Source organism: Erinaceus europaeus, unplaced genomic scaffold (genome assembly GCF_950295315.1).
Source record: "Erinaceus europaeus unplaced genomic scaffold, mEriEur2.1 scaffold_516, whole genome shotgun sequence".
NCBI classification, from domain to species: Eukaryota; Metazoa; Chordata; class Mammalia; order Eulipotyphla; family Erinaceidae; genus Erinaceus; species Erinaceus europaeus.
In genome coordinates, this window is record NW_026647351.1 from 33,696 (window position 1) to 56,573 (window position 22,878).

Here is a 22,878-nt window from a genome sequence, read left to right on the forward strand (position 1 = left end):
TTCATGCTAAGAATCTTAAGTTTGACAAGTTGGCTGCAGCACTCAGACTCACTTGCTGCTCTCTACACCCACCGTCTTCCCTGCTCCTTCTATTGAGGTTTAGGGCACCGCAGGTAGGTGGATAAAAATACCAACCCCCTGCCAAGTGTTCCTAGAAGGAATTTTCCAAGAAGGTTGGGCCAGTTAATTTGGTTCATGATCATGTGCAGTTGAGTCTGACAACACTAAGAGCTGCAGGGCAGTCAGCATCCTGGAAGCATTTCACTCTCAAAGTGAAGTGGTAATGGCGTGAATTAATGTTCTGGCTACTAAAAAGTGCGGCCCACTTGGTGGTCTTCCTTATTTGTGACTTTGTCCCTGAAAATTCTTAAGGAATATTAGGCCTTTGGAAACTTGAAGCTGGGAAAAGAATATTGGAATGAGGGACTGATATATATTAGCACCTAGTATAATATATATGATGACTAGTGTTATCAGAAGCTTCCCTTCATTATGTAAATATCTAGGTGAAGCTAAGCTTGAAAGTTTCTGATTTTGATGGAAGACACTTCAGGACATCTCCTGACTTCAGAAGGGTCGTGTCTTGGCGTAATGCACCAAAGTAAAAGACTCTGGGTTGGGTTGGGGTGGGGGGGAGAATACAGGTCCAAGAAGGATGACAGAGGACCTAAAGGGGGGGGGTTGTGTTGTTATATGGAAAACAGAAATGTTATGCATGTACAAACTATTGTATTTACTGTCGAATGTCAAACATTAATTCCCCAATAAAGAAATTTAAAAAAAAAGGTCAATTATCTACCATCTTAAATAGGGTTGTGCTACCATTAGAGGACAGATCTATGCAGTAGCATCTCACACATGGCAAAGAGTGTTAGCTCAAGGATGCACCCAACCACATTAAAAAAAAAAAGGCACTCTTCCTTTCATTTCCATTTACTGGAAATGTTTAAATGTTTTCGCTTTGATAGGTTCAACATCCATCTTCCAACTTCTATTGAACTAAGGAAACCTAGATAATAGGAAACTAAGATTGTATTTCTACAGTCTTGCAGAAATTTAATCACAGTTGAAGAAAAGCAGGAGTAAAAGAGGAAGGAGGGTGAGCAAAGAATGAAAGGGTTGAACAAGGAGGGGGCACTCCAGTCTTCAGGCAGACTGACACATCTTCACTGATGTGTTAACTGACTTGAGCATCTTGTGCCAATACTGTGTGAGGTGCTGAAACACAAAGACACAACAACCAAATGATCCTTCTCTTTGCACAGGATGACTCAAGCAATCAGTAACTGCAGACTGTGTCTTGATTTTTCAAGGAGTGATACAACACAGATGAAAGAAATACTGCTCAGTCCTAAGAAAGGAGGAAGTGTTATCATCTGTGAACTCCTGAGTGGACCTAATGGGGATTAAGTGTAACGTGGCTAAGTAAGAAGCCTCAGAACCAAACCCTGCATGATACCACTATGTCAGATGACTCACTTATTGCTGCATTATTCACAATAACCAACAAAACAACTTAAGTACCTATCAATCAACAAATTGATAAAGATGAGGTGTTTATACACAATGGATTAAGCGATAAAGAAAGATAAAATCCAGTTATTTGTAACAATACAGATGGACTGAGAGGGCAATATGATAACTGAGTAAGTCAAATGAAGAAACACTGATTTTACTCATGACTACAGAGAAAACATGAACTAAATAAAGAAAGAAAACTTTGAGTTTAGAAAAACCACTTAAGTATAAAGAAAATAATCCAATATAAAAAATCTAGCAGTTCCTTCAAGAACAGTCGCCTTGGTGATGTGACATTCACTTCCCAGGCCCCACGATTGGATCACCGGTTACTCCTGCCCCAACCACTAAGAACAAGAGTTATAAATGGCAACCCTAGCTTGTTTTCTCCTGGGATGCTGAACAGGATTCTCAACTAGTCCTAAATGCATCAATTGGAGCTCAACATAAGCTAGGCAATCTCACATGGAAGGCCACTTCCTCATCTATTCTTTTAATTTTTTTTTTCTTTTCCCACAGTATGTGTAGAACCACTAAATTCATTTTGAAGGGTATAGAAAGTCCTCCAAAGGTGACAAGACCACCTTTGCTGTTAGCACCTGTGTTTGAATTATTTTTTCTCCCAACCAGGGCTATCACTGGGGCTCAGTGCCTGCACTACAAATCTACTGCTCCTGGTGGCCTTTTTTTTTTTTTCTTTCTATTTTTAGTAGATAGGGCAGATAGGAAGGGGGGGATAGAGAGGGAGAAAGAGGGACACCTGTAGACCTGCTTCACTGCTCATGAAGCAAGCCCCCCCTTCAGGGGAGGAGTAGGGGCTCAAACTCGAGTCTTTACTCCTGCTAATGTGTGCACTTAAACAGGCACGCCACCGCCAGGCCCCTTCCTGATCTATTCTTGAAGGTCTGAACTCTGCGATCCCTAGGGGAACAGCCTAATCCAGAACACCTGGATGGCTCAGATTTTATTCTCAAAGGCAGTAGTGCAATCACTGTAGCTATCATTAAGGATTATTTTACAGAAGTGGAGTCAGGAAGCAAGGCAGAAATAAAATCTATCACAACTCTGTACGTGCTTTTTATTGTCTCTAAATGAGGAGGCTACTCATTATGCTTTTTTCCTGTCTTGTCATGTTTTCCCTCTCTTCATCTTTCTTCCCTTTTATTTACTCATTCCTTCTCCTTGTTCCAGTCATTCTGTGTTTTCTACTATTTATCATAGGCATTATGCTGTACAAAAACAGAAAACAAAAAACACCACCAACAAAACACCTGCCATTCAAGACTTTGTTTTTTTAATGTTTGTCTTATTTTGTGATAGTTTTACAGAACACCTTCACGTTACTGTAATTCAATCAGAACAATTACTTCCCACCTCCAACTCCTTCCACACTGCTTTTTAAAACATCCCCCAAAGCATTAATATCACAAAATAGACTGTCAAATCTGAAAGGCAGTTCTCAAATAAGATTATATATAAAAGAGAACCAAATCTTGAATTCTTGAAACCAACCTCACCAGTTCAGAAATAAATAGCTCAGACTAAGTTGATAACTCTGGTAACTCCTGAGAGCCTCAGGTTTAGAGGTTGGCTATAGTGGACAGATAGGATTCTTTGGACTTCTGGCAGCTGAAGTCATGTACGCTCAGGCCTATTTTACACTGCTATCCCTAACCTGCCTTTGAAAGAACTATCCTCTCAGCACATTGATCTCTCAACACTGTTTTGTGGGGCAAACGCTAGAAGAAGAACTGTTTTGTGCAGGGAGCAACAGACAAGTTATTTGTAAGGTAGACAGTAAGAATTGAAGCGTGTATCCAAAGTATTGACTGAGTCATGCTTTAAGAAGATAAAAGTGGAGACATCCTTATAGCTATTTACTTTGTGTTTCCCCTTTCTGTTCTTATTTCTCATTTTTTTTTTTAACCAGTACACTGCTCAGCTCTGATTTATGGTGGTACAGAGGATTGAACCTGGGACTTTGGAGCCTCAGGCATGAGAGTCTCTTTGCATAACCATTATGCTATTAATCCCTTCCCATCTCTCAGCTTCTGTCCATGAGTTAGATTATCCCATATTCATCTTTGTCTTTCTGGTTTATTTTACTTAGCATGCTTCTTTCAAGCCCCAAGATGAGGTGGAAAAGGTGAATTCATTATTCTTTTTTGTTGTTGTTGTTGCCCTTGTTGTTACCCTTGTTGTCATTACTGTTGCCATTGCTGTTGGATAGGGCAGAGAGAAATTGAGAGAGAAGGGGAGACAGTGAGAGGGAGAGAAAGATAAGACACTTGCAGACTGCTTCACCGCTTGTGAAGCGACGCCCCCCCCATGCAGGTGGGGAGCTGGGGCTCCAACCCGGATCCTTATACCAGTCCTCGCTCTTTGTGCCATGTGCGCTTAAATCGCCAGACCCCTGAATTCATTACTCTTAACAGCTGAGTAGTATTCCATTATGTATATATACCACAAATTTCTCAGCCACTCATCTGATGTTGGACACCTAGGTTGCTTCTAAGTTTTGGTTATTATTAATTGTGCTGCTAAAAGCATACGTATGTACCTTTAAAGTTTGTTTTTTTTAATTATCTTTATTTGTTGGCTAGAGACAGCCAGAAATTGAAAGGGAATGGGGTGATGGAGAGGGACAGAGAAAGAGAAACACCTCCAACACTATTTCACCACTCACAAAGCTTTCCCCCTGCTGGTGGGGACCAGGGGCTGGAACCTGGGTCCCTGTGCATTGTAATATGTGTGCTCAACCAGGTACAACACCATCTGGCCCCTGAACATGTATGTATACACAGATATTACTGGATGGGTGTGTTTGGTTTCCTGGGAGAATTGCAGGGTCACAGGGTAGGTCCACTTCTAGCCTTCTGAGAGTTCTCCAGACTGCTCTCCACAGGGGTTGGACCAATTCACATTCCCACCAGCAGAGCAGGAAGGTTCCTTTGCACTCACAACCTCTTCAGCATACAAAATGCACTTTAAATTTAATGCCTTGTCATCCAACTAGCTGGGTACTGCAGGATGAATACACATTCTGTTTGGCATAAACTCTGAAGAATTAAAACAAATCAAACAATTGTTACTGAGTTCTCTCGTTGGCTGGGCCAAAATTCAGTGGCCACTACTGATTTTTCTAAACCTCGTGAAATTCTCCTGAAGCACCTTGCTCTCGCAGTACAACTTTTGCCAGGATGCTTCCTATTCATGTTTTGCCTCTCTTCGGGCACCGTGCTCCGAACCTAGTCAGGATCTTCTGTGCCTGGCGCACAACAGACACTCAATAAGCACATGTAGAATGCATTTAGTGGTTAATGAACAAGCATACAAAGTATACAGGAATAAAATTGGCATATGTCAGGGCTATCTCTTGACATGTATATTTTGGCTTATTCTAAGAGTTATCAGGGCTAAAGCATGTAAGAATATATGTGGATAAATTCTCAGTGTTATAAGGCAGTAACTAAAAAAAAAATCAGGGTATACTGAAATTCACATATGATCATGAACTGTGAGAGGAATGCTTTGCTGTCTTTAACATGGGATAGGAGATGGGCATCTTCTCAAGTTTTCTATACCGAGGAGAGAAAGGAGACACAAGCCAGCTTTGGTAAAGTACCATAATGTTTTTAAAACACAGAGAAATAGTAATTCCAAAATTGTAGAAAGCCATGACTCAATGGTAAACGGCAGAACTTAAAACACTCTTTTTATTCTACATTTCTGAGATGCACACTGTTCTTAGTTGTGTGCTTTAAGTAGCAGTTTCCTCTCAACAGTATCCTCTTGCTCACTTGTTTTAATTTGTGGTGCTGCTGCTCACTTGGTGGTGACTTTTAGTTTAAGAATCCTCTGTGAGGGAGTTGGCGGTAGCGCAGCGGGTTAAGCGCATGTGGCACCAAGTGCAAGGACTGGTATAAGGATCCTGGTTCGAGCCCCCAGCTCCCCACCTGCAGGGGAGTCACTTCACAGGTGATAAAGTAGGTCTGCAGGTGTCTATCTTTCTCTCCCTCTCCCTTTCTTCCCCTCCTCTCTCCATTTCTCTCTGTCCTATCTAACAATGACGGCACCAATAACAACAATAATAACTATAACAATAAAACAATAAGGGCAACAAAAGAGAAAAAAAAGATTAATTAAGAATCCTCTTGAATGGACAATCCTCCCACTTGGCACGAGGGCTGAGTCTGGGTGAGAACTATCCTCCAGGACTAGTGGAGCACTAGAGTGCTCTGATAGTGACCAGGTTATTTTGATCACACAACTATGGATGTGAGGGGACTCAAGTGACTTTAGCCACGAATCTGGTCATTGGCATTCTTCATGGCTTCTCAGTGGGTTCTAGAGAGAAATGAGGCAGTGGTTTAAGACAAAAAGAGAGTGCACTTACGTGCACATACGAAGATGGGTTGCAAGGGAGGAATGCTTTTCTCTTTAACCCTGAGTAGCAGACAGACATTCCCTCAACTTTACCAGAGAAGCTGGTGGCGACTGGGCTCTTCTGTTTCAGTGGTGCTTCCTAACAGAATCTAGATTCTTGACTAAAGTAGTTGAGAACTTCCAAGCAGGTGACCAGCCTCTGCAGCTGTAGTGGTGCAGTGTTCCATGGAGATGGTGATATCGATTTACCCAGTGTGGGGGTGGGGAGGTGGGGGCCAGAAAGAGGACTGTCCCCACCAGAACTACCTATCCACAACCTATGTGAAAAAAGTGGGTGTGAGTACATGCTGAAGGGAGGGGATGGTCTGGGAATAAATACATTGAGGTGCCGAGGAGAAAACAAAAAGGTGAAATACAAACTACATACTCATGAAAAGTACTGTGAGCCACTCTTCAGATACTGTTATAACAAAGACATACATGCTCTCATTTGCAAAATCTTAGAAATCAATTTTAAACACTTTTAAAAACATACTCACAAGGTTAAGTGAGGGAGAAAACTCACCAGGCATATCAGTCTGCTACATAATCGCTAGTACTATCTCCCTGGAAGAGCAAACTAAGATACATCTCACTGAATTGCAGTTTCAACCCTTGTCTCAGCCAACTGTAACAGGTGATCTGCATAAGATCTTTCCCTTCCAGGGCCAAGTAGTGATGCACTTGGTTGTGAGCACATGCCACCATGTGCAAGGACCTTAGTTCAAGCCCCTGATCTGCACACCCCCCTGAAGGGGGAAGCTTCACAAGTAGTGAAGCAATGCTGCAGATGTCTCTCCTTCTCTGTCTCCACTTTCCATATTAGTTTGTCCTTATCCAAGAAATGAGTATATCAGAAATATTTTTTAAAGACCCCTCCCTTCCTAAGGTAAGGTAGCCTTGCCTGAAACCCTACAACATGTCCCAAACCTTCCATTTTGAACATTCTCCAGGAACTCGCTTATTTTTACTATTATCATTATTAAAAAAACCATTTTATTTAAAATTTATTTATTGGATAGAGAAACTAAGATGGAAGGGGGAGAGAGGGAAGCAGAGAGTAGTGTAGCACTACTTTACTCAGGAAGCTTCCCCCTTGCAAGTGAGGACTGGGGGCTTGAACCCAGGTCCTTGTATATGGTAACATGTTGCACTCAACTGAATGTGCCATCACCCAGTCCTTAGGAACTCCCTTCTATCAGCTAGATGGAATGCCTAATTCAGGAATTCTTAAAGCAATCTAATCAGAGCTTCCATTGTACTCGAGTTTTCTTTAAAGAGCAGTCATTTTACAAATTTTGTCCTTCTTGTCAAGAATACGAAATCAACACTTAAATGCATTTATCTCATTGATTCTAGTCTCATTAAAATACATCACACAACTTGCCTCAATTTCAAATAAATAAAATTTGCAATACAAAAAAAAAGAGCCTCAATCTCACAATCAGAATAAAGTACTTCTATGAGTGAATATTGTATTTCTGAGGAACAGAATATAGCTGACTATGTGGCTAAGGCTGTAACCCAAGATATTTGCAGTGATTATCACCATTTTTACTTCCACAGGAAGTAGTAAGAGAATACAGAACTCCTTGGAGATTTAATCTTGAGCCAGATAGTTGTATTCAGGACACCTTGGAACTGGACCAATTTCTGACCTTGAGAACAAGACGAATAATAAAGCTCTTTCACAATTAACAACAGCCATGAAAGGAGATTCTGTTTGTGTGTGCTCTGGGTATCAAGGGTGGACAGAGGGGAAGCAGGTTGACTCTCCTGCATGTACAAGTGGTATAGCCTTTTGACTATGAGAACAAAGAAAAGCTTTTAATAATTTCTTGGGAAAAACTTGGGTCAGATTTTTGTTTTAGCAATAATCACAAATGCTAGAGAGCTAAGACCGTACATGTGTGTGGTAAACTCGAAAACTGTGTTCTTTTTCTGGCAATACTAAGAGACTCTATGAGTCATAGGGATAGGCTTTTGTATTTTCCTTTTATCAAACTAGATAAACCAACCAGTGTGGGGTTCTGTTGAGCAACCTAGTGTTCTTCCTTACTGGAAGAAATTCTTATCACATCACTTCTTTGTTTGACAGTATATTACCACTAAAATGATGGTTGATTCAGATTTCATTGTGTAAAATCTTTTTGAAGAAGTGAAGGGAAATCAGATCTTTCCCTTGGTGTTTCAATTCAGATAGTGTCAAATCAAACTAAGCATCATTAAGAGGCTCCACGAAGTAAATAATCAAAAGGCAGCCTGAGATGTGTGAAAAATAAACATAGGGTAATGGAATACTACTCAGCTATTAAAAATGATGAATTTCACCTCATCTTGGATGGAGCTTGAAGGAATCATGTTAAGTGAGATAAGCCAGAAAGAAAAGGATGAATCTGAGATGATATACTACTCAGCTATTAAAAATGATGAATTTCACCTCATCTTGGATGGAGCTTGAAGGAATCATGTTAAGTGAGATAAGCCAGAAAGAAAAGGATGAATCTGAGATGATCTAACTCATAGACAGAAGTTGAAAAACAAGATCAGAAGGGAAAACACACAAAGCAGAACTTGGCCTGGAGTTGGTGTACTGCACCAACCTACAAGATTCTGGGGTGCGAGTGAGTGTTCACGTCCTGGAACATGATGGCAGAGGAGGACCTAGTGGGGTTGAACTGTTATGTGGAAAACTGACAAGTTTTACACATGTACAAAGTATTGTATTCTACTGTTGACTATAAACCATTAAGCCCCCAATAAAGAAGTAAAAAAAATAATAAAAATATGACTTGTATGATAGAATTTTATAAAAATAATTTTAGACCTTTGAATCTTTTTTTTTTTTCCTCCAGGGTTATTGCTGGGCTCAGTGCCTGCACCATGAATCCACCGCTCCTGGAGGCCATTTTTTCCACCTTTTGTTGCCTTTGTTGTTGTAGCCTCGTTGTGATTATTACTATTGCCATTGCTGATGTTGTTGGATAAGACAGAGAGAAATGGAGGGGGGGGGAGAAAGACACCTGCAGACCTGCTTCACCGCCTGTGAAGTGACTCCTCTGCAGGTGGGGAGCCGGGGGCTCAAACCGGGATCCTTACGCCGGTCCCTGTGCTTTGCGCCACATGCGTTTAACCCACTGCACCACCGCCCGACCCCCAGACCTTTGAATCTTATGTTACTCTGAGCAGCTTCTGGGATAGTAGCTTAGTCCATCAACATTCAATCGGGGCTGATGTTGAAGGGCAGACAATTTCACGGAGAGGGCAAAGGAAGAGTGACAAGTATTGTCTACTTTGCAGATGAGAAAAAGACAAAATGATACCCCTGTTATCTTATTGTTTTGTAAATTAATATTAAACCACTAATAAAAAAATTTTAAAAAGACAAATGATTTTTTGCAATTATCTATCATATGATAATTAGTTCACTGTCTTTGCCAAGATATATCCCAACAAGGGTTTTTTTTTTTTTTTACAATTATTTTTTTTAAATTTCTTTATTGGGGGATTAGTGTTTTACAGTCGAGAGTAAATTTGTCAGTAAATACATTTATTAGTTTTCCACATAACAATAAACCCCCCACTAGGTCCTCTGCCATCAGGTTGTAGGACTTGAACCCTCCCCCCAGTGAGGGATTTTATAGTAACTTATGTCTCTTAACACTCATTTATTTTTGGCCACCAATTACTGCTGGGGTGAAGTGCCTGCATTGCATGACTGCACCACCTCTCCCTCTGGGCTTTTTATTTTGTCTTTCCCTTTCGGATAGTGTAAATATCTTCCCCCTCCCAGCATCATTCCGCCACTTGTGAAGCTTCTCTGTTATAGGAAAAATTCCTTTGTGATGATACAGGGCTCAAACCCAGGTCCTCATGCCTGGTTGCGTGTGTACGCTACAGGATGAACCAGACCTCCTGCTGTAGGTCCCCAGCTCTCATTTTTTACTATCACTCTGTCACGTCATATTAGCATTTCTGCAGGTTCTTCTTGAGTTATTATCATGAATCCTCATAAATGAGCACTTTCATGGACCATTACTAGCCTTTTTTCATTTTATCTATTTATTTTGTTTTTGTTTTTTTACCAGAGTACTGCTCAGCTCTGGCTTATGGTGGTGCAGGGAACTGAACCTGGGACTTTGGAGCCTACAAGAGTCTTTTTGCATAACCATTATGCTATTTACCCTCTGCCCTTATTTATTTATTATTGGATAGAAACAGAAAAATTGAGAGGGGAGAGGGAGATAGAGAGACACCTGTAGACCTGCTTCGCCAGTCGTGAAGCTTTCCCCCTGCAGATGGGGACCAGGGTCCTTGTGCACTGTAATGTGTGTCCTTAACCAGGTGCACCACTGCCTGCCCCCACTAGCCTTTTCTTTTCTTTTTTAGCATTTTTTAGTCTTTTTATTTTATTTTATTTATGATTGGTTAGATCAGAGAGAAATTGAGAAAGGAGAGGGAGAGAGAGAGGGAAAGAGACAGAGAGACAATTGCAGCCCTGCTTCACCACTCATGAAGCTTTCCCCCTGCAGGTGGGGACCAGGGGGTTAAACCTGGGTCCTTGCGCATTGTAATGTAAGTGCTTAATCAGGTGCGCCACCACCTGGCCCCTAGCCTTTTCTTTATTGATACATCAGTTACAGTGAATGAAGAATAGAAAGCATTTTCTTTATTCTTATATTTTAAATGAATCATTTTTATTGCTTAACTTTATTTGACAGGACAGAAATTGACATTACCATTTATAAGGGAAATGCAAAAAAAGCTGATAGTGAGACTATCACACCATTCCTGTAAGAATGGCATATATCAAAAAGGACAGAAGCAAGCGACACTGGAGAGGGTGTGATAGTATGACCCAGCTTTCAGCTTCCAGTCCACACAGCACTAGAGGAAGCTTTGATGCTAAGGTGTCTTTCTGTATTGTTCTATTTCTAAATAATAATAATAATAATAATAATAATAAAAGAGTTAGCCTGCAATGGTGAAGCCTAGGCAATTAGGAAAAAAAAGACTCAAGGAGAAAAATATTGCTGGTTGTTAGAAACAGAAAGAAACTGATATACAGTACTGCACTGTCAGGCTCTCACCAGATTTCTCAGCAGAAATTCTACAAATTAAGAGAGAATGGAATGACATATTCAAACGTCATATAAATTAAAATAAGAACTGCCAGCCACAAAAACTGTACCCTGTAGAATTATCCAAGTATGATACAGAAATAAATGACTTATCAGACATACAAAAAGTAATGGAGCTTGTCCCTACCTGCCTTACAAAAATTATTAAAAGCAATTCCACAAGGAAAGAACAAAGGGACGTAAAACCAAGGTGATAACAGTAACAGGCAGCAGTGGTATGAGACAATGATAAAATATAAAATATAAAAGGAGAGGGAAAGCAGAAGCAGTTTAGTCAAATGATAATGAGTTGACACCAGTGTGAAAAGACTTGATACAGCAAGTTGCATAAAACTCTCATGGTTATAAAAGAACAGTAGAAGGAAAAGACAGGGAAGAAGGAGTAGAAGGGGAAAAAGAGCAAGAAGAGGAGGAGAAGGAGGCAGCAGCAGTAGAGACTCAGAGAAGAAAAAACACAGAGCCATGCAAAATGATTATGTGAAAAAGCAAATGAGAAAGGAAGCAACACACACACACACACACACACACACATATATAAACTAGGAAGGAAACGATGTAAAATAGAATGGCAGTTAGATAACCCACATGCTAATAATCACCCTAAATGTAAATGGCCAGAAATCATCCATCTAAAGATAGAGTAGCTATCATTTATATTATGCATATAACAAACTTACATCAGATATAAAGAAGAAAAAAGTAGGCTTGGAGTGAAAGGTGTTCCAAAGTGAAGCAAGATACTCCAAGCCAAGAACATAGAAAGAAGAGCAGGAATTGCTACTCTCTTATCAGGTGAAATAAGCTTACAATCAAAAAGAGGTAAAGAGGGATAGAGACTGACCAGATAATCAGTCCAACAAGAAGATAAAACAATCGCTATATGTAATGCACACAAGTGTTTACCCAAATGTACAGAATAGGTACCCACTGAATCTCAAGTGACTCATCGACAGAAACGTGGTAATAGGAGAGGATCTTAACAACTTGTAACAGAAGACATAATTATCTGGACAAAAATTATCAACAGAGAAATGGTGGCCTTAAATGAAGCAGAAAATGAGGTGGATGTAATGGATATATATATGTATATATAGACAGAAACCTCCATCCCCAAAGACATAGATGCACATTCTTCTCAAGTGCACGTGAAATATTCTCAAAGGCTGACCATATGTTGGGACACACAAAAACAATCTTAAGAAACATTAAGGGAGTCAGGCTGTAGTGCAGTGGGCTAAGCGCAGGTGGCGCAAAGCACAAGGACCAGCATAAGGATCCCGGTTCGAACCCCGGCTCCCCACCTGCAGGGGAGTCACTTCACAGGCGGTGAAGCAGGTCTGCAGGTGTCTATCTTTCTCTCCTCCTCTCTGTCTTCCCCTCCTCTCTCCATTTCTCTCTGTCCTATCCAACAACGACAACAACAATAATAACTACAACAATAAAACAACAAGGGCAACAAAAGGGAATAAATAAATAAATAATAAATTTTAAAAAAACCCTGAAATCATAAAAGGCATTTTTAAAAAATCATAATAGTACAAGGTGAGAAGACCACAAAAAAAATGAGGAAAATTTCAAACATACGGAGACTAAACAACATGTTTCTGAAAAATATTTGGGGTCAATGAAATCAAGAGAGAAAACTTATCTAAAAATAGCAAAAGCCTGAAGATGATCTCTTATGTCCTTTGGAGTTCAGTAAAAGTGGTATTAAGAGGAAGTTCATAGCAAAACAAGTTAGCACTAAAAAAGGAAAACCTCAAATAAACAATATAACCTTACATTGGAAGGAACTAGAAAGGAGCAACAGACAAAAAACAAATGTGGGGAGTCGGGCGGTAACGCAGTGGGTTAAGCGCATGTGGCGCAAAGCGCAAAGACCAGTGTAAGGATCCTGGTTCGAGTCCTCAGCTTCCCACATGCCAGGGAGTCACTTCCACAGGTGGTGAAGCAGGTCTGCAGATGTCTCTCTATCTTTCTCTTCCCCCTGCCTGTCTTCCCCTCCTCTTTCCATTTCTCTCCTATCCAACAATGATGCCATCAATAACAACAATAATAACTACAACAATAAAAAAACAAGGGCAACAAAAGGAAATAAATAAATAAAAATAAATGCACAGAAAGAGCAAGATAATAAAAACCATAACTGTAATTAATGACATAGAAATGTATATTGGAAATGGAAGCAAGCCCATTTACAACTGTACCAAAACAAAAAACCTAATACCTTAGTGCAAACCTGAAAAGGTGAAAGACCTTTATAATGACAACTAAAGACATTGTTAAAAGATATGTTAATAAGATCAATGAAGCCAGAAGTCGATTCTTTAAAAAGATAATAAATTCCTCTCTCGACTAAGAAAAAGAAAGCCTTATCCTACTCTTATCCTATGGTTTAGTCAAGCAAGTCATGGTAAAAAGACTCAGAAATGAAAAGGGTGACATTACAGTTAGTAATAACAAGAAATTATGGACATGGATATATACAAACCAACTGGACAACACAGAAGGAGACAGTCTTAGAATCATACACTCTCTTAAAACTGAACCAGATGTGACAGTTCACTTGGCAAGGTGCCTCCTTTGCCATGCATGTGACACAGCTGAGAGTCTCTAGACTCCACAATACTTGCTGAGAGGGGTTAAGTTTTGGTGATGTGGGAAACTTGAAAAACAAAAACAAAAACCCAGCTTGCAGCAGTAAAGTGCTGGCAGCCCCACTCCCCTGTATACAGGACCGAACTAGGGAGAAACAGGCTATTTGCTTATAGTACAGAAACCAAACCAGTAATCAGAACTCAGGAACAAATTCCCAGTTACAAGTTAGATCTTAAATGACCCCGGAAATGATGAATGAGGCAGATACCAGGTCAAGATGAACACATAAAAGACTTTAAAGCATAAAAAAGGGACAGCAGCCCTAGTGTTGGCAGCATGGGCTGGCTCCACTAACCCCCTGTAGTGACTCAGTGGTTCCTTTCACTTTTGAATTCCAGTCAAAATTCTGGGGTTCTCTTCCATTTGGTGACTTATTGCCAGGTCAGAATTTAGCTCTGGCAGCAAGGGCCAAGTGTCTTTGGTGCCATGGAGTAGTCTATGACTGCCTTTCAGCTGCCCATCATCTTTGAGAAGTTACACAGCTTTGCTGCAGCACTACCTGAAGACAGAGACCAGGTATTAAGACCAGTGGTTTTACATGAGAACTGGAGATAAGAGTACCTCGTATTGGATGTGTTGCTGTTCTCTTGATTTTGTGAAGCTGTGTTCAGTTAGTTACTTATGGAAGCAGAGTTAAAGTTTACTGTAAAACTTTATATACTTATGGCAGAAAACTGTGAACAACTCAAACAAGGGAGCCTTCTTCAAAACGAGTATGGAGGCACACAGTCAGCTGTATAGAATGCCAATTTCGGGGGTCAGGCGATAGTGCAGAGGGTTAAGCGCACATAGTGCAAAGCACAAGGACCGGTTTAAGGATCCCGATTTGAGCCCCTGGCTCCCCACCTGCAGGAGCAGTCACTTCACAAGTGGTGAAGCAGGTTTGCAGGTCTTTTTCTTTCCCTCTCTGTCTCCCCATCTCTCTCAATTTCTCTCAGTCCTATCCAACAACGACGACAACAGTAACAATAATGGCAACATCAAGGGCAACAAAATGGGAAAAAAAAATGGCCTCTGGTAGAAAAAAAAAAAAGATGCCAATTTAGGAAGAATCCATCTCTTAAATTTTGGAAGCAATCAAAGCTAACTATAAACGAGAGGTTGTGATATTTGCTCTATAGTTAAAAGAAATTTAAACATCCCTGATGATGAATTGATAATGATAACAGATCAAAAAAGAAGCTAGTTCTGGAGGAGGAGGGAACCAAAAAAAACCCCTAACCTTCAACTCAAAAGACAAAATAACCTTCCAAATATTTCAGATGATAGTTAGAAAAGATGCTATGAATAAAAATGCCCAGCTCTGAGAAGACCAAACTATTATCTTCAGTTCTTTCTATCAGGCAAGTAATGATTTACAAATCAGTGGTCACATGGGTGCAGCTTCTCATCTTTCCACCCCAGGTGCATTATGTAAAAACAGTAACGGAACCTGGCCCCATCTACAAATCAATATAATTACAGGAATGCATATGCATTTTAGTTATTTTAGTTTTTGTAAATACTGATGATAAAATAGAAGCTTGTTATTTAAAAATAATGAGATAATCTGGCCCCTTCCACAAATATCACCTAAGTTATAAATACATAGGAACACATACATACTGACTTCACCATTCACTAACAGTCTACACGGGCATACGAGCATTGCTCAGGCCTCCTTTTATTGTTGAAATTGTGATGATTATCTGAAATGTATTGAGGCGCTGTTATTCAAAGGCATCATACAGTGAATATGTCTGTGAAGCAAGTACATTTATGTCCCAATTCACGCTTCATGGATGACAAAGAGGTGCAGGAACTAAAAAGCGCTGAGAAGCAGACAAGTGTTAAAGATGAACCGTACACGTCCAGTACCAGCCCAGATACTGACACATCTGACTAAACAGCCCAGACAAAATTCTTTGTCCTCACAAAGCTTACATTCAGGCAGAACTGACAATCAGATCACTTATCATGACATATAAATTGCTGCACGATTCTCTAATTTTATTATAACAGAGAGAGAAATAGGACAATGGGAGTGAGGTGGGGAGTGGAAGAATGAGAGACATCCTCAGCCTGTTTTACCTCTCCTGAAGCTCCCCCACCTGCCCACAGGTAGGGACTGGTGACTTGAACGGACCTCCTCAAGTTTGGTTAACGTCTGCTTCACTGGCTATGCCACTGCCTGACCTATAATCATTACATGATTCTAAGTGTTATGTGAGTATACTGTTGGGTTTAAAACAGTTTACTGTTTTAAAAAGTTGCAGTTGAAAACCCAGAGCAGTAAGTAAAGGGATCAAGCACACGTGAACATGGCAGAGGTCTTGAAGATGGAATAAGATAGCTACATATGGGAAAGACCCATTCAGAGCAAACAGCCCATGTAAAGGACCCACTTGATTCTGATTAAATAATCTTGTGTAAAAGGCAACACACTGGGGCTGGGGGAGCTAGCATAATCATTCTGTAGAAGACTTTTATGCCTGAGAATCTGAGGTCCCAGGTTCAATCCCCAGCACCACTATTAAACAGAGCTGCAACTCTGGTGTATGTGTCTCTTATCTCTTCCTCGGTATATATATCTCTCTCTCTCATTTAAATAAAATGTTAAAAATAAATAAAATGGCCCATTCAGGAGTGTAAACAGTGTCACATGGTGACTTGCTGAAGGAAACATATCTTGGAAATAGCAAAGTTAGTGCTAGGTATTAGAGTTCTTGACTTTCGCTTTAATTTTTTTTCCTTTTTTTTTTTGGCTCATCAGGAACACAGAAAAGTACTAGAAATTTCCTAGAAAGCACTAAAGAAATGCTAGATGTCTGCACTGTGGTGCTTACTGTGAGTGTTATCATTAATGAGGCTCAAGGATACTTCTTGAAAGACAGACCAAGTTCAAGAAATGATTCCACTTCTCTTTTTCAGCTTCTTTTCCTCTTCCCATTATCAATATATAAAGTGAATTGTTTCAGTATCAGATTGTCAAAGTACTTCTATTTCTTTGGACATATGATATAAGCAAAGATATTAAACAGAGATAAGCGGCAACATGGGAACTGTTTATGAGTTATGCTGAAGAGCTGATGAATGAACAAAGAATCTGGTTCAGTGATTCACTGATCAAGAACTACAAGTTTCGAGGGATGCAGAAAAGGAGAGCAGAAGTAGAGGACTAGGAGAGAAGAAAGGGGAGACCTTGGAAACATTAGGGACCCCCCCAACTCCCAACATTAAGCCACCCAGTGAAAATAATTCTGGTCTTGAAAAAAGAAATTTCAAGTAAAAAAGTTAAACAGTGACTACAAAGAGCTAAGCTGTCAAAGAGGCAACAGCAGAAAGAAAGTTTGAGAAAAACATTTTCAAGTAAAATATGAGAATATTATACAATAAATAATAAAATGAAAGGACAGTAAGAATCCTCCGATTTCAGACACAGTAGACTCAAGAGCTGGTGGAATTACTAACAGCTAAGGGAACAGAGAGGAGAGTCTGAAAGATGAGCTTTCTTTTTGAGGTGCTAGGTTTAAGGTGGCAGTGAGGTTCTCACGAGTGGAAAGGGTCTATCAGATAAGAGGCAAATTTGGAAGATGGTATCACCTAGAGCTGTTTTGTCCAATACAACATTCTGAAAACTGGCTGCCCAGCATCTGAACTGTTGCTAGCCTGGACCAAATATGCTCTAAGCATAAAACACATACCTTTCAAGACTTCATGCCAAAAAAGGTTAAATAATCTAAGATTTTTTTTACATGACTCGCACATTAAATTAATATTTACATGGGTTGGGGTACATATTACAACTAACTTCAGCCGTCTTTTTAATGAAACTACTAGAAAATTAAGACACAGGCAATTTAAAAACTTTGAACTGGACAAATGTCAGAGACCACCACCAGATCTCAGATAACATTAGGGAAACACAAGGTGACTCAGACACAGGGTTCACTCAGATACAGGAGGATTCTACATCACCATACAATGTCTCCTGACCGCTGTGCCAGACAGATACCTCCAGTGCGTTCCAACAATCTTCTGAAACAGTCACTCAGTTTTCACTTTTAGAAGCAAAAATTGAGATCTGAACAAATGAAGCCCCCCCAACGTCACACAGGTAAATGATGCGCTAGGACTTTAACCTGTGACTGACTCCAGATGACAAAATCAAAACTGTCACATTTGTTTCAGACAGTGTGCATTTTGTGGTTATTAAGATGGCTATAATTATTTACTAGAATTGTTCACTGGCAGTGTTAGGGAAATGCCAGTGACATCATAAGCAGACTAAGAAAAAATACAACTGTGTGACTGTGTAACTTCAGAATTATGAAACTCTACCAATGTTGAAAATTTTTCACCAAGCTGGGAGTAAATAGTTAGAAGTGCAATTTTCTGCTCAATGGAATTGATTTTGGGCACAACTTGAACAGCAGGGCCCTGTTGTCTAAATATAACTATATTCACATACTATTGATACGCTGACTTTTTAGGGGCCAGGCGCGGGTGCACCTGGTTAACAGCAATGTAAGGGCTGAAGTAGTGCTCCAAGTATCTCTCTGACTTTCTCCCTCTCTATCACCCCCTTCCCTCTCAATTTTTGGCTGTGTTTATCCAATAAATATGTAAAGATAACAATAAGAAATAAAAAATGAAAATGATTTTTAAAGATGCAGTTTAAAATTGTTGGGTTTTGTTGTTGTAGTTATTATTGTTGATGTTATTGATGTCATCATTGTTACATCAATAAGACAGAGAGGGGGAGAGAAAGATAGACACCTACAGACCTGCTTCACCACTTGTGAAGCGACCCCCCTGCAGGTGGGGAGCCTGGGGCTCGAACGGGGATCCTTACGTAGGTCCTTGTCCTTTGCGCCACCTGCACTTAACCCACTGCGCTACTGCCCGACTCCCCAAAATGACTTTTATACAAGTTGAAAAATACTACACTTTCAAAGTGCAGAGGAAAAAACAGCCTCAATATTTTGAAAACAATCATAACACCAAAATCTACAAAGGTAAAGTGAGGAGTCTTTCATTTATGTTTGGTTGGTTATTTTTAATTTTCAAAGAAACTTATCTTTTTTCCTTCTTACTGGTTTCTGCTACCTATATGAGAAAAGCAGAAACCAATGAACTACTAAATGAGTACACTGGTGGTTAAAATTACACGATTCAGAAATCTGCTCTGGTGAAGTTTAAGGAATTTGGTTCAAATTTTAAGGCATACTTTACCAGGTTAAAACAAAAAACCACCACAAATTTACACTGTGCAAAGAGAAAAAAATGGGAAATTTGAAGCAAAAATTATTTTTGGAATAAGATTAGTAGAAACACCACAAAACTGTTCATACTGGACATAGATGCAAAGAGGTGTCTCTGAAGCAATTTATGACTTTAATGCCACACCCATCCCACTCCCTGCTTACTTTTTAAGTAAGATAGTTTGAATTTGAATAGATTTATAAACACATCTTTTCTGAAGTTTAAAGTTTCTGGAAAAGTTTTGGCCATAACTATAGAATTTCTAAGAACTTAACCTTTATTTTTGGTGCTTTTAGTTTAACTTAACAGTCTCTTAAACTGGTGCCAGGGACTGAACCTGCCCTATCTCTGTGTCCTCCAACTAAGAAAAGAAGAGCTTATAGACGCTGTTCCTTCATTCACTACAGTGTCCCACAACTTGAGACAAAGGTTCAGATGTGGGAGGAGCGGCAGGTGAACTCTGGTTTGTCCACCCAGGTACCAGAACATGAGGTGCCACGCAAACTCATATCTCTGAGGGCTCCAGACTTGGGACTTCCAGGCTTAGATCAATCCCTTCTGCTCAGAGGTGACTTCACCTGAGATTCTTATTTGCCTACTGGGTAGAGAGAATCCCCATAGTGGCATTCCCACTTGTAATTAGCATTAGTTCTCTGTTTTACAGATTTTTTTTTTTAGTGCCTACTATATGCAAGACACTGTTGGAAGTACTAGAAACAACACAGTGAAGAAAATGACAAACATCTGTGCTACTGAAACTCACGGGAGGGAGGGTAGAGTGAGGGGGAGAATGCAGGATAAAAAGAGGCAGGATAAAAAGGAGATGTAGTGCGTTGAGTAACAGATGCTGAAAGGAGGAGGAGGAAGAGGAGGAAGAAGAAGAGGAGGAGGAAGAGAAAGAAAAGGAGGAGAAGAAGAAGTAGAAAGAATGAATGAATAAAAGAAAACAAATCGCGAGGTCAGCAGCAGCTGGAGCTTAACCCGGTGGGCGGTGGGTGGGAGGGAAAGATGAAGCGATTAGAAAAGGCTTCTTCCCCACAAAGAATAGCGGGAGCCGAGCCCGAGCCGCAGAGGGAGAGATCCGGACAAAGCAAAGCGCGCCGGCCGGGCGGGGCCACCTGCTCGCACCCTGGGGTGCACGGCGTGGGGGGCGGGACCGGGGCCCTGAACACCCGCGCGGCTCACGTTTCGTTCAATCCAAGGAGCCTTTCGCGGCCAGAGCCCCGGCTCTGCAGCCACCCGGCTCACCCCCTCCCACGCGGCGGACACACCCCCTTCGCTCCTGGAGCGCGAACATTTCTCAATTGGGGCGGGAGGAGGGGTGCAGAATGAAAATCGCACACAGCAGAGGGCCCCACCGCGGGTCAGGGGACACCTGCCCTGCACCCCCTGCACCCCTGCACCGAGCCGGGGAGCCCCGTCGCACCCACCCCCGAGGAGCGGAGAACTGCGGCTGGGGTAGGGGGTGGGGGTCCGCGCCGGCGGGTGGGAGCTCGTGCACGCGCGGGGCGTGCACGCGCGGGGGCGTGGCGGGAGCGAGCACCGCAGGGGCCGGGGGCTGAACGCGCCGGGCGCGCGCGCGCGCGCGCGAGGAGCGGAGGGAGGTTGGGGGGGCGCGAGGGGAATGGCCGCCGAGGGTAGAGGGGGTGGAGGGAGAGGAGGGAGAAGAACAGCGGGAGGAGGAGGAGGAGGGGTCTCCGCATCCCCCCGACCTGCCGGCAGCGCGCGCAAACCCGGGGCTGGCCGAGTGGGTGCCCGGAGGCGCAAAACTGGGGGGTCGAGTCCCGCGCCCCAACGTGCGCCCCCTTCCCCATGGACTTCTCCCCGCTGCCCCGCCGCGAGCCGCCCCCTCCTCTCCGGGGCTCCTCCTCGAGCCCCTGCCTCGAGCCCCCCCTCCCATCCCTCGAGATCCCGCCCCGAATCTTCTCTGGGCGCCGGCCGGGAGCTCCGAGGCCGCAGGTTCCAACGTCGCCCCGCGCCCTGCCCGCCCGAGACCCGGCGCGAGGCCCCCCGCTCACCATGTCGGCGGTGGCGCTGCGCTGCTGCCCCAGCGGCCGGCGCCTCGGTCTCTCCCCGCGACTCCGCTCACCGCCCCGCCCAGTCCGCGCGCCGTACCCCGACTTAGGGCCGTTTCGGGCCCCGCCCCTCTCCGGAGCAGGCACGCCCCTGCCACGCCCCCTTCGCCCCTGCCACGCCACGCCCCTCTCCACCCCGCCTCCCGCGGCCTGTTCCCACCGCGCCACCTGCCGGCGGGCGGGAGATTTGCAGGCCCAGCTGTCCGGCGTTGCTGTTAATGCTCAGGGCCAGGGGAGCCAGACTGCTTCTTCTTCTAGCGTTTGCCCTTCTTCCGTAACCAGTCAACAGCGTCAGGTTGAGCCTGATGTAAAGTTTCGAGACCTCCTTTGAATCTGGAGAGGTGGCAGTCGTTGACTATGTGGGTCATAGTCTGTCTGTAGCCGCAGGGGCAGTTCGGGTCTTCTCTGGCTCCCCAGCGATGGAACATAGCGGCGCACCGGCCACGGCCTGTTTGACAGCGATTGAGGAGAGCCCAATCAAACGTGTGAGGTCAAAGCCGGGTTGATGCTTGCAGGGGTCTGTGATGAGGTGTTTGTTCTTTACCTCAGCTGACTGCCAACTCTGTTTCCAAGAGACTGGAACAGAGAAGTTAAGTGTAGGCGTAGGGGACCAGATTGGATGACGAGACGTCAATCGTTGGACAGGGTGGGTGAAGATATCCGTGTATATTGGCAGGTCCGGTCGAGCGTAGACGTGGGAAATGAACTTAGATGATGCCACATCCCGACGAATATCTGGCGGGGCGATGTTGCTAAGAACTGCCAGCCATGGAACCGGGGTCTTAGCCAGACTGCTAAGACCCCTTTAAGAAGTATTTATTATAATGGAATCACCAAATATTTAGTGTCTCCTGCAGTTAGAGTGCTGAACACCAGGTACATATTTGCTTAGAAGAGGTGGATTACTTCAAAGCATGAGCAGGTGGCTGGCTATTTTTTAACCAAGTCTGAAATCTCAGTAGTCAGTCTACCCACAAACTGGTTGTGTGATTGATTTCTCTTCCTAAAACTTTTTTTTTTTTTAATGCGTCATTGGGCTAAGGAGGCAGCCTAATAGTTATGCAAAAGACTCTCATGTCTGAGGCTCTGAGATCCCAGATTCAATCCCCAGCCACAACATATGTCAGAGCTGAGCAGTGCTCTGGTTAAATAAATAAATATTTAAATTAAAAAATGCATCACTGATAGTGGTTTACAAGACAGGATATAGTTCCACGTTGCAACCACCACTGTGCCCCCCACACCCTTCCAACGATAATAATTCTCACAAAGTTTTAGAGACAGTTTTTAGAGTAGTATTCCAGAGAGTATATACATATCCCATACCTTCTTTATCCAGCCATCCATCCGTGGGTATTTAGATAATTTCCACTCTTTGGCTATTGTGCATAATATACGTATGAACATAGAGGTACATATGTCCCCTTGGATTAGTCTTTTCATTTGTTGAAATGCTTAGGAGCAGCATTGCTGGATCATAAGCGGTATTGCTGGATAATTTTTAATTGTTTAAGAACTCTGGGGCTGCACTACTTTGCATTCCCACCAGCAGTGTAACAGAATCCCTTTATTTGGTTGTGTGGTATTGGGTTAGAAACACAGCATCTTCAGCCATAACATCATCTCTCCAGACAATAACTTGGGTCCACCTGCATATAAGATGTCAGGCTCAGGAAAGAACTAGTATAGTCATGGGTCCTATGGAATATAACTAAAATAGGCCTACTAGCTAGCTTCAAAATGAAGACCCCAAATCTTCCTTTGCAATATTCCAGCCTCTAGGTTCATGATTAATCAACAATTTGTTTGGCTTTATA

The 22,878-nt window shown here is 42.3% G+C and overlaps 1 protein-coding gene and 1 non-coding gene across 2 annotated transcripts in view; both read right to left on the reverse strand.

Annotated features, from left to right (window-relative positions):
• The window catches only part of ELOVL2 (ELOVL fatty acid elongase 2), a 42,012-nt gene extending 20,891 nt beyond the window's left edge, over nucleotides 1-21,121 (reverse strand). Inside the window, exon 1 of the mRNA XM_060183940.1 lies at nucleotides 21,005-21,121. Coding sequence (XP_060039923.1) covers nucleotides 21,005-21,007 — 3 coding nt within the window. The 5' untranslated portion in view covers nucleotides 21,008-21,121. The remainder of the gene's footprint in view (nucleotides 1-21,004) is intronic.
• LOC132536317 (small nucleolar RNA SNORA68) lies at nucleotides 2,039-2,173 on the reverse strand. Its single transcript, XR_009547944.1, has one exon. It is a non-coding gene; the product is annotated as a small nucleolar RNA SNORA68 (small nucleolar RNA).
• Nucleotides 21,122-22,878: the final 1,757 nt, after the last annotated feature.